This window comes from Zeus faber (genome assembly GCF_960531495.2).
Source record: "Zeus faber genome assembly, chromosome: 10".
NCBI lineage: Eukaryota > Metazoa > Chordata > Actinopteri > Zeiformes > Zeidae > Zeus > Zeus faber.
The window spans coordinates 15,873,598-15,892,307 of NC_137199.1; the positions used below are offsets into that span (position 1 = coordinate 15,873,598).

General features: G+C 42.1%; 1 protein-coding gene across 2 annotated transcripts in view; it reads right to left on the reverse strand.

The window, feature by feature from the left end:
* Positions 1-8,670: 8,670 nt before the first annotated feature.
* Positions 8,671-18,710, reverse strand: part of LOC307236153 (protocadherin alpha-C2-like) — a gene marked incomplete at its 5' end in the record, with an annotated part of 66,388 nt that continues 56,348 nt past the window's right edge. For both annotated transcript variants that reach the window (XM_080008462.1, XM_080008461.1), the window contains one exon: positions 8,671-11,911. In XM_080008462.1, coding sequence (XP_079864588.1) covers positions 11,604-11,911 — 308 coding nt within the window. In that variant the 3' untranslated portion in view covers positions 8,671-11,603. The remainder of the gene's footprint in view (positions 11,912-18,710) is intronic.

Below are 18,710 nucleotides of genomic sequence, written 5' to 3' on the forward strand. Positions count from 1 at the left end.
ATTTATTGAAAAGGAGCAGTCTGTTGGTTTTTCGGTCCCCGGGGTGGCGAGCCGTGCGGACTGCGAAGTTAATGGAAATTGCTGCCCCGGGAGCTGTGCTGCGTGTGGCCACCGATTCAAAATTCAGAAAACTGTGGGGGGGTAGACTTCTCAGGGGGGAGCCTCAATACTATTTTTGTGAATAGATCTAGACTCCGTGTGTACATCTGTAATCTGTTCAAACACATTGCACAAATAAAACGATTTATAAACTATTTTCAAAAATAAATATTAAGCCAACAAAAAAGGGGTTCTGTGAATACGCGACAACAAAAAAGACAAATTAATACAATTTTCTCGAACACATTCAATTAATGTACAAATACGTGGAAAAAAAATTGACTATCTTCCTAACCTTTACAACTTTCGAATTGGTATTTGTGAATCCATTTTATTTCATTTAGTGAATCGAACTAGCTTTGAAGTACAAGTACTGAAGTATTTTTTGCGAGTATCTGCACTTAAGTATTTCAAAGACTTTCAACTTTTACTCCACTACGTTTCAAAGCAAATATGTATACTTTTTAACTCTCGATTTATATTAATATACATTCCCTTTTTCAAATATATAATCAAATACTAATCATATACAAATATAATAAAGGCACATTACTTGTCGTTGTTTATATATTATCGGACTGGCCGGAATTTTTGTCCCAAAACTCCTTGTGTGTAAAATAAAAATCCACGCGTGCAGAATTGGAATACCGTATTAACATAAATGCCAGTTCTATTCTAAAATATCGAATGCATACACAAATACCAATTCTAAAGTTGTAAAGGTTAATTAATGTAATGCGTTCACATATACATACAGTATATATCGATTTTAAATGTGTGCTACATTTACAGATTACAAATGTGCACACAGCCTGTCGATCTATTCACACAAATAATTTGGAGACAAATCTTGTCAACTACACCTATGCTTCTAGGTAAACAGTTGATGGAAACGCTCATGAAAATTGGAGTTTACTGAGATTTTCGCCCTTTCTAACTGGACAGAAAGTTCAAGTTCAAGTTCAAGTTCAAGAGATTATTTGTCGTGCGTAATTGACACGAGGATCGCGATTCGGGGTTCTATAATCAATAATATAAATAATTGTTTGTATTGTATTAAATATACATTTAAATCCTCCTAAATTAAACTAACCTTAACTTACCTCCAGCTCAGAAAGTGCCTATTAATGATCCAGCCTGGGAACCCCTTACTAACCTAAAATACATTGTGGACTAAAGAGCATTACTTGGAAAATTATCCACAGTTCATTTGTCAGTTTGGACCGCGAGAGCAATATGGACGATGTGCTTTGAAGCAAAGCACAGCCTCTTTAAAAGAGCTGTGCAACATACTAGCTGTTGCCAGAATGTGCTCCTCTTCTTGGCAGAAAGACATCAATATCACATGGCACAGCACCTTTACATGAGCAGCATTCCTAAACAGCTCCTGGAGGTGACAAATGTTTCAACTCTCCCCCATCGACGTTTTGCTATCAAGCAGAAATATCCAGACTTGGACAGTGTGTGTTCAGCTACAAATGCAATGTATAATGCACTCCACTACAGCAATGGCGTGATCCTTGCACATGGTTCACTGTGCAGTAAGGAGCATGGCCCACATCCAAACAGAGAGACAATTAGTGCCCGATTCCTGCTCTCACTTTTCTTGTTTCGGGGAGTTCACCGAATCAATGTAACTATCAGTTAAGTTCAGTTGATTGATCTCCGTGTCTCCTCCAACCAACGGGGTCCCACCAGTGGGACCCAGAAACCAGTAGACTGCTACTTTCCTATAAATATCTGAAATGCCTTCACCTGGATGTTGTGCAGTGGTTCCTACCTTTGAGCCCCCCCCCCCCCCATCATATCAGACACCAAAGTTTTGGCAACTCTCGAAATGTAAGCTTGATTGATTTTTGGGCTCTGAGGAGGCACTCGCACCTTCTACATCTCTTAGACTTGTTGTTGTCCCCCTACGAGGGGCACAATAAAGTTTCTACCCTGAGTTGGGAACCACTGATCTGGCTGGCACAGAAAGAAGTTATTTACATATATTATAGTTATGACCAACAACGGACATCTGTGTGATTTACTGTACGTGCAATAACACGTCCATCGAGGACAGAAGAATTTGACCAATCATATTCAGCATCGACAGTAAAAAATGTGCACTCTTTGTGAAGTGTTTGTGTAGTGCACATTCTCACAATCAGCAATTCAGTTGAGACAAAATGAGCTTCTTTCTCATTCGAAAATCAAGACAGATGATGACATATGACAATACGTGCACATTATCAAAATAACAACTATCTTTTATACAAGGGCTGTGGGAAATGATAAGTTAAGCTTAACTTAAAAAACATGAACATAATTTACAGTGACTTCACAAAGTCGTTGCTATAGTGTCCTGGCAACACCATCTGTAATATAATTACTCACTTGTTTTGTGTCCGGTGAAACCTGGTCCGTCCCTGAATCTACAGTCGCTTCTCGCTGATTACCGGAAGAAGAAGAAAGACCAGAGGCGAGCGTGAGAGTAGCATGAGTGAGGGTTGGTCTGTCTTGTTTGTATGTCAGCACCAGCTGAAGCTGCTACTTTGAGACGCTTCGTTGAGGACAGTACGGCAACTGCTCCTCATGTGTCCACTGCATTACAATAAAACCGATTTAAAATAAAAATATAATGTGTCATTAAGTGTGACTTAGAAGACAAGATATGTATGTGCAGCGGGGAAAATATATATATATATCATTATTTCTGTGCAGCTTGAACGAGTTTTCCCACAATGTAGCTCACAGTGACAAAGCAAAATGGCCGCCGGAAACTCACCATCCATTGAATTAACGTGAGAAAGCTCGATTTGATTGTTATAACCGTTGACCAATGACTCCTTGTTGGGGTTAAAGTGCAGTAGCTATCTTAATAATTCTATGATGACCTTTGCTTTAAAATCATTAAAACTGTAAACTCAGTATCTCTGTCGAGAAGTTGGACCCACAATTCATGTTATTAACCTTCAGATGTGTTGAATCTCTAAAATGTCGACCGCTAAGAGGGTCCATAACTGAACATGGATGAGCAAAATGTAATTATACGCAATAATAATTAGAAGTAGTTCACGACCATTCCCAATATCTTGTGAAGTTTAGAATAGTTCCACTGTTACGTTAGCTGCACTGTGCTCGTCTTACCAGCAGATAGCGCCTCGGTGTTAGCGCAGCACGCTAACCTTACCATAACACCCGGTGTGGCACCGGGGCGCGGACAGTCTGCCGCAGCTTTCGAGGGGAGAAGGGAAATGGCAGCCGACCGGCCTTCCAACACATGCAACATGTGAAATTTGTGACACATATGACAACACCAAATGTGTGTTATTTAAAGCTCAGCAGCTTCTCGGCGCTTCACGGCTGCGTTCCCTGGGCGATTTGTTAGAGCGCGAGGAGCCCGCGGCACCACGCACCACCTCGGCGCGCGTAAGGAGGTGTGTGACGTCAAACCGGAGCTTTCTGCCGTACACACACACACGTATACCGAACAGCCACAACGTGCAGAGAATGCAGCGCAAAGTGCTTTTACATTTCAGCACACAACCAAAATAACAATAAATAAACCACACAGTGATAAGCAACAATAAGCCACACAATCCAAGGGGCATAAAACAGGGAAGACCATGTAAGTAAAACAATTGAAAGAAAATTGATTCAAAAGAATGGATAAAAAAAATCATTGCAAATAAAAATAAAGATAAGAGTGTTGCTAATTATTAGCTGATTAAAAAGGTATATTTTCAGTTGCCGTTTAAAAATGAACACCGAGCCCACCTCTCTACTTTTCGGCCCGATGCTCCACAGTCGAGGTGCATCGTGGATGAAGGCAGGTTCCCCACTTTTATTTTGCCGGGACTTTTGGAATGTTTCCAAGACCTTCTATAGAGGACCAAAGGGCTCGTTAAGGGACATAAAACAACAGGGAATCAGTGATGTAAGAGGGTGCTAAACCACTAGGAGCTCTGTATATAAGTAGGAAGACTTTAAATCAATTCCAAAAGATATAGGGAGCCAAAGTAATGTAGGTAAAACAGGAGTAATATGCTCCCTCTCTCTCCCTCTCCCTCTCGATATATATATAAAATATATATAATTATTATATATACTGTATAATGCAAGTTGCCAACAGGAGAGGTCGTTAGGTTCACTTTAACCTGACGCCAAGATCCAGCTGGAGCAACGCCTAATCATTGCATCATCTTAAAAAAAACCTCCTTCATTTAGAGCTGAGGTCACTGCAAGAGCGTTTACATACCAATGCCTAGTTTGCTTTATGTTAATGGGCGTTGAAAGGCAACATCAGGATGATGCCCTGCCGGCCAGTAGCCAACAACTTCAGTCTTCAAATGTCAGTCTCCTCTGCAGGAATGGGATAATATCGCTCAACTGGAGATTCAGAGATTCAGTGGTGTTGGTGTTTTGTTGTTTGTTTTCCTGAGGTGTGCCTCAATATAGGTAGAAGCTTCATATTGATATAGTTGATCATCTGACACAAAACGTAAAGGTGGTGTTGGTAAAAGAGCGATCCAGGTGGCTCTCCCAAGAAACAGAGGACATAATTTGTTGACAGATTAATTTCATGATCAACTGGAACCCTGGAATTAAGCATGGGGGCTTATCGAAAATAGAATGAAGCGACCTGGGCGGAAGAGAACATCATTGTCCGTCTGGCTCTTCTTTCTTTTGTTGTGTGCATTGCACATGGGGCAGAGTCAATCATATGCTAAGCAGCCTGCAATGAAGCAAATAAAGAAATCACATAAACCATAATGAATATTCACATCACATCTTATTTAGACCTGTTATTTTCTGCTTTGAGATTAACATTGCACTAATATTCATAGAATTATAAACATTTACAGTAGCCTTAGACTAGTTGATGTTTTGTTAAATGAATGTGTCTAACATTCACATGAACTGAATGACTGATGTTAGTTGTCAGTAGTTTGCTTCTCTGCCAATGCTACCGATCCACCTTCTGTTTGAATAAAGGCAGAGCAGGCCAGGTATGCTCTCGTCACCCATGAAGGGAGTGGGGCCTGCATGGTGGATCCTCTGTCCCGATACAGGTGCTTTGGTCCTGAGACAAAATGATCTTTACTGGGCTCTGGATGACTTAAAACATTCAGCCTCAATGATGTAAAAAAAAGTCTTCATTAAATTAGTAGATGTATTCTATTTTTTTCTTCTATCTATATAACAGTGTAAAGTCGCACCTAGTTATCAGTTATTAGAATAAATTATGAAAATAATCACATCCCTAATTATGTCCAATAATTTTACTTGTGGATGACATTTACTGACTGTGTGACCCATTGATCACAATCCAAATAATCTTACAAACACACGTTTTGTTCTATCTTTCTGTCTGTTCTGTTCTGTCTGCCAATACCTTTGATTCAAAATGAAAATGTCTGGTTGGATTTTCATTCGATCTTTTGCACTCTTTAGCTCTCTGGTGAGGTCTTGCAGCACTGCTATTGCCAGAAGCTAGATTTATTATCACATTAATCTTTCCTTCTTCATCTTCCTTGTTTCCAAGTCACCCTGTTTGCTTTCCTCAGCAAGTTGGTATTGCTGAGTCACTGCAGTTGAAGAGCTGTTTGACTTTGCTGTACAGTATATAGCAATAATTTACATATACCCACATTCCTACGTATGTGCGATAAATCAGTCTTTTATTATGCTATTAACAGAATTTTGCTCAATTAGTATTGTACCTCCTGAATCAATTTAACCTCTTGAGTTTGTGTATCCGTTTGCACTGTTTGGCCTTTCTGCTGGCGTTTCATCACCCTAAATTATGGCGGTGGTGATATTGCGTAATTGTAAATTGGTTTGTGTTGATCTTTGTGTTTTGGATTAAAGTTTATTGATTTCAGTGGTCCTTATCCCGAGCCCAGAGTGGCTCCAGGGGCGGTCTTAGTGATTTGGAAGCCCGAGGCAGGACCAATGTGAAGCCCTTCACCACCTCCACCTTAATGCAAGCATGGCTAGTAAACGGCAACGCTTTAAAGGGAGCTCTTCTCAGTGAGCGAAGCTAAATGAGAACTCTAACTGGCTTGAGGGTTCGATGCAGAGAGAGCTTTTGAAAGGCAGCACACCCAAGCGTGTGTTTAAATGCGCCCGGAGACCAGGACAGACCAGGAAGCAGGTCTGGTAGCGTGACGGTTCAGACACTGTCGTCGCGGGTACATGTCATTCTTTTTTCATCGAAGTCCTGTTCCTTTAATTAAACGACTGGAGGAGACGACCAACCTTCATCCTGTAGGACGCAGTGGTGCAAAGAGAGAGTTGCGACTTCAGTGTCACAGGATTTAAGGGTTTGATGCCAGGTTAGCTTTTGAAAGCTGCCAACTCAAGCGCGTGTTTCAAATCGCCCGGAGACCAAGTTTATTGTCACTTTTGCTTATTCACAAGGTTGATTTATCTCATGTAATGAATTCAGACGACATACGTATTTGGCTTGTTCTGTTGTACCGGCATGGACTAAAATAAAAATAAAAAAAGTGAGTTGCAAGCCCAGCAAGCCCACCCATCACTCAAGTCCCTCTAAGGGCCTTTTTTGTTCTAGTTCAAATCATTGAGATATGTCACTGCAGCGCCCATCCCTGCAGTGACAAAGGAAAACAGAGTTTTTATGAAAAAAAAAATCCACACAAATTCACAAAGCCCAAGCACATGAGGCTCCTGGCAATTGCCTATCTGTGCCATATGGAAGGACCGCCTGTGAGTGGCGCTGCCATTATTTATGCATATTTTCATACAAAAGCTAGATTCTCGGCTACACAGATAAATCGCTGCAGGGTATTAATTTTGCTTTCCTGGCCTGTTTGCTTACGTGGTTATTTGTTTGTATAACGGAAGAACCAGAAAATGGACAAAATGCTGAACAAAACTGAGGCCATAACCTGTGCTTTATGACAATGTGCCTGGGAGAATTGTTCCCACGCAAAAGAAAAATAGTTTTTATGTGTGGGTGGTTTGAGTTAAGCACCAAGAGCGTTGCCCTTTAATGGTGCTGCAGTTACTGTTTTATCTCAGTTGTGTTAAATTTGCACTTTCTGTGTGCGTCATCACAGCAACATCCCAGTAACGCTCTAAGGTGTTGTCTCGACTAAGCATCTGATACGGGTAAACACACACAAACTCATTGAAATGGGATTCAGGCCATACTTATATGCACTCAAAGATGGTTGCCATAGAGACCCATCTCCTTCCAGTGGTAACCATGGAAACCTTCTCATCTGTCTCAGGGGAGACAAACAGAGAAAGCGAGACAGCAAGAGGAAGTGGGAGGAAGCATCCTGGCATGCCGGCGGAATAACCATGTGAACCCTTGAACTCTTGTCACCTCTGTCTCGTGTCCCCAGGATGGAGGATGTTGAACTGCCCTTAAATAGGTGTCTGTTGAAAAGTTCAGACAGTTAACATGAAACATTAAAATGGAAAGTCACTTTTGTCCATTGTGATTGGGGAAACAACAACAATAATTTTAAAACAACACAAAAACACTGAATCACCATTTTGCAAAACATCAAAATTCCAAGTGATTTAGGATACTATCTCCATTCATTTCAGGTGTTCATTTTGGGATGGACCTGAGGCACGCCATCGGGTCCATTTTTTTAATTAATTAATAAATTAATTCGTTAATTAAATTATTCCATTCATTTTTCAAATTTTTAATTTCAATTCATGAATGGACTTTCAGTTCATAAAATTACATCCAGGGTATTGTATTTCTCTATGGGAATTCTGTGGTGATATTTTATGAATTTCAACATCTGTAGTTAAAATGATAGGACAATCCAAGTGCATATAATGGACGATGTCGCATTACATCTAGGCCATCTAGCCCCCCCCCCCCCCCCCCCCCAAACAACTTTCCCACTGGTACAAAATCCATCCGCTCAGCCACTCTATGAAATTAAATAAATGTTGGGTCAGAAAGCATTCTCTCTCAGGGGGCCGTCTGGACCATCTGTGACTGTGGCTTAGACAAGTGAAAGGTCAGCGTTAGACAGGTCACTCGGCCACTCAGTGTCCTCTCTGCAGGGACGGAACCTTTCTGACTGTGTCAGTGCAGTGAGTGTGATGATGCTGTGTGTGTGATAGAGGAGAGCCTAAAGCCTGAAAAAGATCTGTCTGTTTCCCTTGCACCGATTCCACTGATGTGGAGGGATGTCCGCTCTCTTGTCCGTTAACTTAAAGGATCAAATTTCTTCTTCACTCATCTGGCCAACCTCTTTGTCACCCTCTCTATTGCCATTCCCCATAGCAACAGGCCCCTTTGTGGGCAACCAGAAATTCAATTTGAATGAATTGGTTCATTCCCAAATCCAATAGTCAACATATTAAGCTCACAGTATCAGAATATTAAAGATGCCTATAAACATACTGAAACTAAATATCCTAATGTTATCGAATCATATTGCATTAGGTTTTAATTCTTCAGCATTAGCAAAGTTATTTTTCGTTTGACTGTAACACTTGGTACAGAAACAAGCACGCACAAACAAACACAGATAACGTTTTATTTTTCTTGAAAAAACTCCAGAGGCAACAATTTCTATCTCATTTTTAGAAAGAAAACTTTATTAGTGATTTATAAACAAAACACATTACCACTATTTCGATAAAATAAAAAGACAAAAATATGAAATAAATTCACTACTTCACCGTCACAGTTGATGAGCGGATGAAAAAAAAAATAGGAAAAGGTTTACAACAGATCTGTGCTCATCCATTTAGGAACAGCACGTTGCCACCATTGGTCACCACCATACGTTAGGAAAGAATGACAGCATGAATGCTCACTAAACACAAGCATACACTTACATTTACGTTTTTTTACATTGGATTTTTTTTTTGATTTTGTTTTTTTTCTGTTGAAAGTAGAGTGAAAGGGAAGAGATAGTTTATCATAGGATCATACATATTTCAGTTACAATATAACAGTGTTAGTTAGATCGTCATGTCAAAAGCTGGACAACGTTAACTTGTTCGCAAAACATAAATCATATTTGGAAAGAAAGTAAATGATAAACAAACCAGAGTTGAGGGCAAGGGTATCACACTATAGCATTTACAAATATCTAAAGAGGTTTAGTTAACATCATACAACACCACCATCTGTGGAGTGTGAAGAGTGAGGGTGTAATATGTAGGAGATGCTTGGCAGAGACAGAAGTACGTACAAATATCTCCTGTGCGAGTCATGAAGTAAAATGATGATACAAAATAATAAAATCATAGCCATCTATCTATTTATATATATATATTTCTCTATATAGTATGTGTTTCCTTTGAGCACTACATGCAGCAGCCACTTAGTGGAGTGACGTCATACTGAGCCGCAAAACCTTGGGGACGTGGCGGCAAGTTACAGGCAGGGGAGGGAAACTCAAAGAAGCAGGGGTGAGGCATTTCCCCGCCCCTTTTCAAGACCTCCTGAGAGAGGATGGGTGGGATAGGGCAGTGGGATGGAAGTCCCTGGATGCCCATATTTCTTGTTTCGCTAATTGTATTCACTAATGTAGAAACAATCTATGAATCTATGACTACGCTACATTTACAGCGTACATATAAGCCGATATGTGACTTTTTTTTGGCTTAGCAATCCCAAACAATCAATTTGGAGAAAAAACATTATACTCTGGTACATCTGAGGGGAGGGCCAGCCCACGGCACCTGTCACCCTACTGTGTCCCAGATCTCCACCCCTCTCTTAAGGCCCCATCCCACCTGTTCCCCTCTCATCAGTGACTACAAACAGGAAATGAACAGCGTACTGTAGTATTGACATGTTAAAAGCACTGAACCGTTTTGCACTTAGAGACGTCTGAAAAAAGTTTGCAGGCAGAACCCCAACTGTACTTCCCCAGGCCTTGCCCACATTACTCCATGCTGTTCCCAGCACACCACAATGTTCAAGAGCAGGCGATTCCCAGGATCCCTCCTGAGCAGGGGATCAGAGGGGGTTTTAGGAGTAGGGGCAGGATTCGGGAGTAATGTTTGCCCACTGCCAGAATAACATTGTGACCATGGTAAAATGGGTGTGGTTATGGAAAAGCAGAGCACTGCAATTCAATTGCATTTAAAGCTAAAGAAAAAATGAGAAAATAAACTGTGGCTTTTCTCTGAAAAAGTTACAAGAGATCGAGTTCACATATTTCATTATCACATAAAGAGACAGTCAGTGGGCAGCGAGGCAGGATGCCAGTGTATGGAGGGCAGTGGGGTTGGGACGGGAGGGTGGCTTGCGGTAGCTCGAGGCAAGTGTGGGGGTGGAATCAAGGTATCAGGTAAGGGTTGGTTGCTACCAAACATTCAAAGCAGAAAGCATTGGACTTTTGCTGACTGGCTGGGGGAGAAGAAAAAGTGTTATCAAAATCTTGAGACCTTCCAGGTGTTGCACAAGGTTTTTGACCAATATCTGAAGCCTGCGTCACTCATGGGCTCGGCAGGACCCTCTTCTCCATGGTCAGCGTGAGATTTTAAGGTATGATCTCCACATCTTCAACTTTCCGTGCTCTCTGCGTTAAGCTGTCAGGGTTCTAGCCAAAGTGTACATGTCCTTTAATAAAGCAGTGGGCAGAGACAATGCGTGACTTCAGGGGATGCTGCGTCCATCCTGAGAGAGTAGATGTACACAAGTGCACTGCCTGGGAGACTGTGCTGGGCAAGAAGCTTGCAGTGTCTATTTTTAAGCACATCTCATAAACGTTGGTCGCCTTTGTTTCCTTTTTAATCTCTTTCGGTCTCCGTTGCTCTTAGTGTCCACTTTGATATAACTGTGTGCATTCGTGTTGGCGTATTTCTGTGTATATGTGTGTCTGCAGGTGTATGTGTGAGCATGTGTTTTAATTGCCATCTCAGGGAACACTGTTGTTTAATGCTAGAGACAGCTGCAGCAATGTCATGTAAGCCTCAGCTTAGTGTGACTCTCTCTGGTGCTATTTACAAATCGTGCGTGTCCAGCATCAAAATCACATTTTAATCAAACTTTTTTTGTGTTTCCTCTGGTTACTTTCTTTTTTTCTTGACATTTTCATTTCTTCCGTTTTCTTTGGCTGGCACGGAGAATTTTGTTGTGGTAGTACAAGGTTTTCGCTTTCTCTCAGAGAGAATGGGTCATACATCATGGTTGGGGAGATGGAGGTAAGACAGAGGTGCCAACCTGCCCACAAAGTGAAAAGATAAAAACACTGAAATTGAGAGAGCGGGTTGCTTTCATCAAAGGGTGTACTCAGCTCAGGCTTTTGCATAAGGGGGCATGGGAGAAAATCAATCCTCTTACTGTCATCCAAATGGTAGCAGAGGTAAAATGAATCACCAAGGCCAGGTATGCAAGAGAGAGAATGAGAGATTGTGGAAATATTTATACTTGATTTGATGTGATAAAAAACAAACTGAGTAATGTAAAAGTTTTTTTTTTTCTTTTCTCCAGCTGGACTTTGGTTGGTACCTCTGTTTTAACAAGGCTCTTTCCCTCTTTACGCTGTCTTCCCATCTTACTCATCTCCATCATCCTTCCCCTTATCCTTCTTGTCCTTCTTCTCCTTCTTCTTCTTCTTCTTCTTTTTCGCCTCCTCTTTCTTTCCAAAGGTGATGAAATCACTCTTGTCGTCCTCCCCTCCCTGGTTCTGTCTTATGGAGATTATCGCAGGGGAGCCTGGGATGATGAAGGCTTCTGGAGGAACCTCGCCAGGCTTCAGGTGCTGCGGGGGTACACCGGGGCCACCGGGACCGTAGCGGAAGTGCCAGCTGTTGCTGTCCACGCCAGCTCCCATTGGGGGGGACACCTCTCCCCCTTCGCCATCTGAGGGAAAAGAGGGAGAAAGATGAAACATTATTTATTTTGTTTATAGTGGTTGATGCATTTTTCTATAGTTTTAGTAAGGCAGGGGCCCCATTGTCAAATCCTTCATCTAAACCCCTCTATAGCGGGTCGTTTAAAAGAAAAAGTGAGTAGTCTGATATAGCACTTATATTATACCCGTTGGCAAATCCATCCAATAACATCGTATGAAAACCATGAACTCAGTGAAATCTCCACAGCTACCAATTCCTATGAAGACTCAGTCTCTGCTGGGATTCGTGTAGGAAAAGTCACAAGGCATTAAGAAATGAAGGAGGCTGTGGCAGTTATCTGATGGAAGGCTGGTTATTGGCAACAAAGAATGCCTCCCTGCATTATGTGATAAGTCATAAAAACTTCCACCATGATATGAGAGGCAGGGAAAGGCCAGGGAGTGAAGCAGTGGCATTTTAATTGAAAGTCTAAATAGACCATTTACATGAACGTTTATTTGCATGTTTGAGAAGATTACTGTTTAACTTATATGCCAATTAAGCTGCAGAGCGGTAAATGCAGATAAGGTCAACACAATGATGGTGCCCTATGTTATGTATGAGTGTGCGAATGTGTGTGTGTGTGTGTGCGTGTTAGTGTAAGTTTATGGCTGTGACTCATGTATAGCTGTTGATCCTTCACTGCACCACAAGGTCATTTAATGTGCTACCCTCAGCTGAGCAGGTGAATAGCCTCAAGTTGGTTAACAGGCAGGTGTGAAACTGCCTCTCTCTGCCATCACCAGTCACACTCTTCATCTATTAGTCTCCACAGCTTATGACTCATCTGCAGCTCATGCAAAGCTTTTCACTCCTCTACCAGAGCCCTGCCGCCATCCCATCCATCGACCCAACAACCAAACGTCTACTCCACACAAATATCCACACATCAACGGGTGGGGGCATGCATATGAATCACTCCTTCTTAGATAGTGCCTGCTTGGTGCAAAAGCTAAAAGCCAGCCTTGTAACAGTGATAGGAAGTGTGTGATGAAAAGCCAAAGCCCTTCATTTATGAATGGGCAGAGACCTTACCTGGCCACACATAAGGGTGTTTTAACAGTACTCACTGATTGGCCACAAAAACACATTTGTATATATGAACATATATGTATGTATATACAGTATGTATAGATATATACAATAGATACATTGTACAATGCACAAGAACAACATACGAGTTGTGTGTCCAATCCCCCAGATGAGCGTCGTACAGCAAATAATTGATGATATTGAGAGAAATGTGTTACATGTTTTTACTTAGAGGAACTTGAGTTATTTGTTCTGGTTAGACTAAGACATTTCGATCTGGATTTGCGGACTACACGGTAAGAACTTATCGTCCCTGTTACCTCAAAGTTATGGCTCTCTCCTTGCCACCCCACAGATTGTGGGCTACAGTATGTGGCACTGTCAGTAACAACATGCTTTCCCCTTTTTTCACCATCATAACCTTATAGAGTGACTTATTCTCAAACAAGTATGTGTGCATGTGTATATGTGGCCCAGAAATTTGCTGAACACAAGTCAAACCACTAGAAAAATCCCATTGACCCCATCATTTCCCTGCCTTCCTCACAACAGTGACCTACTTGCTGTACTTCCCTTAGATAGTCCTTTAATTTCCTTGCCTTTTTTACCCTGAATTTTGTCCAAAGGGGAGATTAACTTTAACAGGAAGCCATCCAACCAGAAGGAGCAGTGTCTGGAAGAAACTTGGCCTCATACGATACCCAGGGCAGAGAAGACGTCTCCCTGCTCTGCTCCGCTACTCCTCTACCAGACGTTCTATGAAGTTATTCACTTTTCGTGAAAATGTGTCTCATGTTGTTGTTTTTTTTAATAATAAGCGTCAAAGACTACATCACCCCAAATATGTCTATTGAGTGTAAAATATAAATTTAATGTAATAGATGATAGATGAGGGCAGAGTCATGCTTAAGGTAGTGATTTAACGTGTCCATCGGGAGGCATTGTCACACAGCATCATACATCTCCAAATCAACTTAAGTCTCATTTAATAAGGCACAAGATGGATGATACAGCACAAAACAATGACAAATAACTGTAACACGATCTGCAAAGGCGATTTGATAAGAGTCGATTGGCACCTTTCCTCCAATCTTTCCCGTGCATGTTTTTCTTTCAGATTTGTAGTCCACTCTTGATCAGCATTTAGTTTATCCCTTTCTTTCCCTCCCCATCACAGAAATCCCCTTCCCATACACTGATTTGCCACCACTTCTTCTTTCAGCAAATGCATGGTAAATGTTCCATTTTATGCTCAGCACATAATCCAGATCAGCCTTATGAAGTCAAAACACGCTAGGTGGACCACCCTCTTCTGCAGGGGGGTAGCGGGAGCTCCAGTTGACACGGTGGCATTTTATGAGGCATCAGCACGACCAGGAGCAATTTCACCCAGTCAGTGGATGAAAACACACACTGACTCCAGTATGGACACTTCAGAATAATTAATTGTCATTTCACAATATTCATATTCATATATTAAAAGTGACACAACCTGCAGTGTTCTTGAGTTACACTGGTCAAGCATTGTAAATCTACAAATCCTATCCGCATAGCTACACTCTGGCTTTCACTGGTTTGTGACAACACAGCTGCATGAGTTGCCGAGATTAGACTGACTCTGACACAGAGGCAGAGGAGATGAGGACAGTGTGGGAGAGGGAGGGGGGCTGGATTCAGTCACTCCTTCCTCCACATGGAGACACAGAGACAGCAAGAGTCAAATCCATTTACACTGAGGGAGCCTTTCCCTGTCCTCATCTTACTCCTAAGCAGGAACATAACAAAGAAAGCTACAAGATAACAGTGAGTAAAATAACAAAAAAAATAAAAGTGTCCTGTTACTCCAGTGCTATCTATTCTAAATAGTCTAAAGTGCCTTGGTATATGACTTGTCCCCAACAACTCAGGCACTGAATGGGATGACCTGGCCCCAATGTGAACTAAGTGCCATGAACAAGAGAGGACCCCAAGGAGCCCTGAGTCATGCTTTTCAGAGACAGATGGATCAGATGAGGGCAGGGAAGAGCAAGGCAGGGCAGTGCCCTCGTACGTAGGGGGTCAAAGACATTACAACTTGGTAGGAAAAATATGAATTTGGACATACCGAAAAGTGTTCTTACTGGCTGTGTCAAAATGTGGCGACAGAGAAGTTCATACTGTAAAAACATATTTGCTGTTTTTTTTCTGCTTTAGTGTTTTACACATTTGTTTTTTTTTGGTTTACATTGTACATTGAAGTTAGGCAAATATAGCATTGATGTTGGACACTGTCAAGGCATCAATTGACTTGTTAACTTTTTTTATAGTTCCTCAACAGTAGCTTTATTTTTCTCTGCATAACTGCGTGTAATATGCTGTCTTCTTCCTTAGGATGGCAACAGAGGCCAACGCCTTGCCCTGCACTGGAACAGACAGTCAATGCTTCAATCTGATTTGTCAATGGCTGTTGCAGAGCCAAATCCCTCTCCTCGCCTCTCCATTTCTCATTTTCCCTGACCTTTCATCTAATCTAGTGTGAGAAGCAAAGTCGACCGGCTTCCATCCTGCCCAGCTATTGGCAGAGTCTTAATCACACCTAGCGATGTTTATGGTACTGTTAAATGTGATTGGGAGTTAAAAGTCCATCACTTTTCACTCACAGGCATGCTACGAACAACAACTGTTTGCGGAGAGTGATTAACATTTTGCTTCATTCACTCTCACTCACTCTCATCTTTGTGTCTTAAGCTGAGGCTGCCTACAAGGAGCCACACCTTCTGCCTCGGAATGTATCACTGATGCATCCTCTTTAGTGAAGCAGCACACACACACAAAGATATATACAGTATATGTTCACAACTCTGAATTCCATGCAGCATGCATGTCCATAACTCTTAAACCCTCTTCTTGTTGCAGTCGTCAGTAGTTCCGTCCACATACTGTGCCTGTGTATGCACAGCAAACGTCCCCTTCTCTCCTCTATGCTTCCTAAGGTTTTCACAGCCGCTTAAATCATCCCAAGCTCCATTTTGCCATGTCGACTTTATTCATACCCATGTCTGGCCCCGCCATCGGCCGGTTAGGCAGAAGCGCAGTGGAGAGCAGCGCAGAGTTATGTAACGGGGTGGGGAGGAAGAGGAGGAGGAAGAGCAGCTAGAAAGTGCAAGGATGCGGATGCGAAAAACACGATCGTCAAAAGAGAAGGGGGAAATGACCAGTAACGATCTTGAAGGTGATATTTTTTTTCTCCCTTTCTTAGTGGTGCACTGCAGTACTAGACAATTCAGGGACTTTTGAGATAGCTTGCACTTGAGCTGGTGCCACGCCCTTCTGTGTAAGCACCTGCTCCTTGCTTTTCTATGCTGGCTGTGTATTTTGTGTGTGTGTGTGCTTGTGATAGTGTGTGTTCATGCATTTTGATAAAAATACAACCTGATCCTGCTGTCTGTTCAAGACCTAATTTGTATTCATGCGTCTGTGTGTTCATCGCTGCGCCAGGGTAGTGAGAGGAGAATGTAAGTCTGCATGAATTACCATTTATTGCTCAAACTGATTACAGTATAACAGGAAGAGAAAAAAAGGGGACCAGGTATAGAATGAAATCATAACTGTTTGCAAGGTGTTGAGAAATAACGTAGTATGTGTGTCCCTGTGTTTCATTCAAAACTGGGCACCTGGGGTGTGTGATCCCAGAAGGATCGTGTGACAGATGGTGGAGACAAACTATCCTGAGAGACAGCACTGAACAGCCACCCAATATAATACACTGCCAACTGAATGTAGGTGAGCGTGTGCATGTTGTTTTAGACCATTTTAGTATGCGTATGGTATTTGCTAAGACCTTGCACCACTTAATCAGAGCAGTGGTTTTTAATGAGGATCATATAGTCATTAATCGTGACATAACTAAATGGCAGAGCATTAAAAAGGATTTATTCTTCTTAGTCCCCAAAAGGGAAAGAGAGAAATAAAGAGAGACAGGGAGATGTTTGAAGACCTAAGAGAGAAGAGGATGTGATAAACTGAAAAAAAAAAGAAAAAAGAGAGACGTAAGTGAGGAATATAAAAACAGACACGGGAGGAAGGATCCAGAAGGAGAAAGAACGAGTCCCTGACAGCTCTCAGACAGCTCTGCGTAGCCTTTGGAACATTCATCCAAACACAAATCTCTTCAGATCATACAAACCTTAACTCAGAGAGTACAGCCATAAAGATGCCTGCTGCCCATCTATGCATTCTGACTCCCTTGCTTTTCTTACTGATCCAGCCTCCAGACTCAAGTGTTTATTTAGTTGCCGTTGCCTCTAAATGTCCTATTGTTCTGAAGACAGGTATGGTTTTTGTCATTAGACACAGTCATGTGCCTAAATTCCTCAACAGTGGTTCACACGGTCATGGCCAAGGCACTGAAGTTGGGAAAGCAAGAGATGCATCCTAAGCTGAACTTTTTTTTTTTCTTTTTTTTAACCTTATTTCTTACATTACATTACATTACATTTAGTCATTTAGCAGACGCTTTTATCCAAAGCGACTTACAATTGTTCAAACACCGACGGACGCAGCCATCAGGAGCAATGAGGGGTTAATTGTCTTGCTCAAGGACACTACAGCCTGAGCCTGGGATCAAACCAGCGACCTTTAGATCACTAGACCACCAGCTCTACCACCTGAGCCACCCTGTTTCTTCACCACCCCCCTATTTCTTACACAATAGGCTTTTCCTCCACCCCATTTCCCTGTCTTCCATTGTCCTCCTCTTGGCTGGTCACCCTCCATCCCTGTCCTCATCATGCCTTGGGCAGGAGCATAATGGAAGTCTCCAGTTGCTCATAATAAAATCAGTCCTTTATTGTGCATCTATGTGTGGAATGTCAAATTAAAAGGTGGCACAGACAAGTCCGTAATAAACTTGCTTCCACCTATCGAGTCGTAGTTTATGTAGGTCACACTCCTCCCACACTCACTCCGTTGCACTTGCCCTCTTGTCCTGCCCATCTCTGAATCTCTTTGCATCTCTCTCGAGCACTGCGTACCGAAAACTCTCTCACGCTCTCACTTACTTATTCCAAGTGTAAGCATTATCACTCTGTTCCCTCTCGCCTGCTCTGGCCTCATTTGGTTTCTCTTCTTTTCAGTGACCACTACATTTTATATTTTAATTTAATCTATTTTGTATTCCCTAATCCAATGATTTCCCTACTGGCTCTGTCTTTCAATAACTTTGTGCCAGACCATATGCTTACACTCCAAGCCCTTAGACTGCCCTCCCCATCCGTGCATTACCTTTTTCATCCCAACTCTGCTTCTTCTTCATCTCTCTCTCTCTCTCTTTGCCTCTAGTGAATCTCTGTGGCCATGAATGGTTGCCGTAGAAACTGCATCCTCCAGTGAGGCAGTAGGACATGGGAGTCACCGTGACAATGACGGTGCTGACAGAGAATGCTGCAAGCTCTGTCTTGCAATCTCTCACACTCTCTCATACTCCTTCTTCCTCGCCCTCTCCACTCCCCCACCATCCCTGTGTGGTTCAGACTTTCTGCCCTAGCAACAGCCGCCTGGTGCAGCCTCCCTTCCCTCTCGCTTTCCTTTGCATTCCTCTTTCGACTTCATCCATTGCTTTGGAGAACCAATTGTCAAGTCATTGCAGCCAACTTCCCTTGTGCATCAACTTCTTCTACCTCCCTGTGTATTATTTGCTATCCTCTATCCTCCTTTTCACTATATATCTATCTTTCCATTGGCAGGTTTGAATTCAA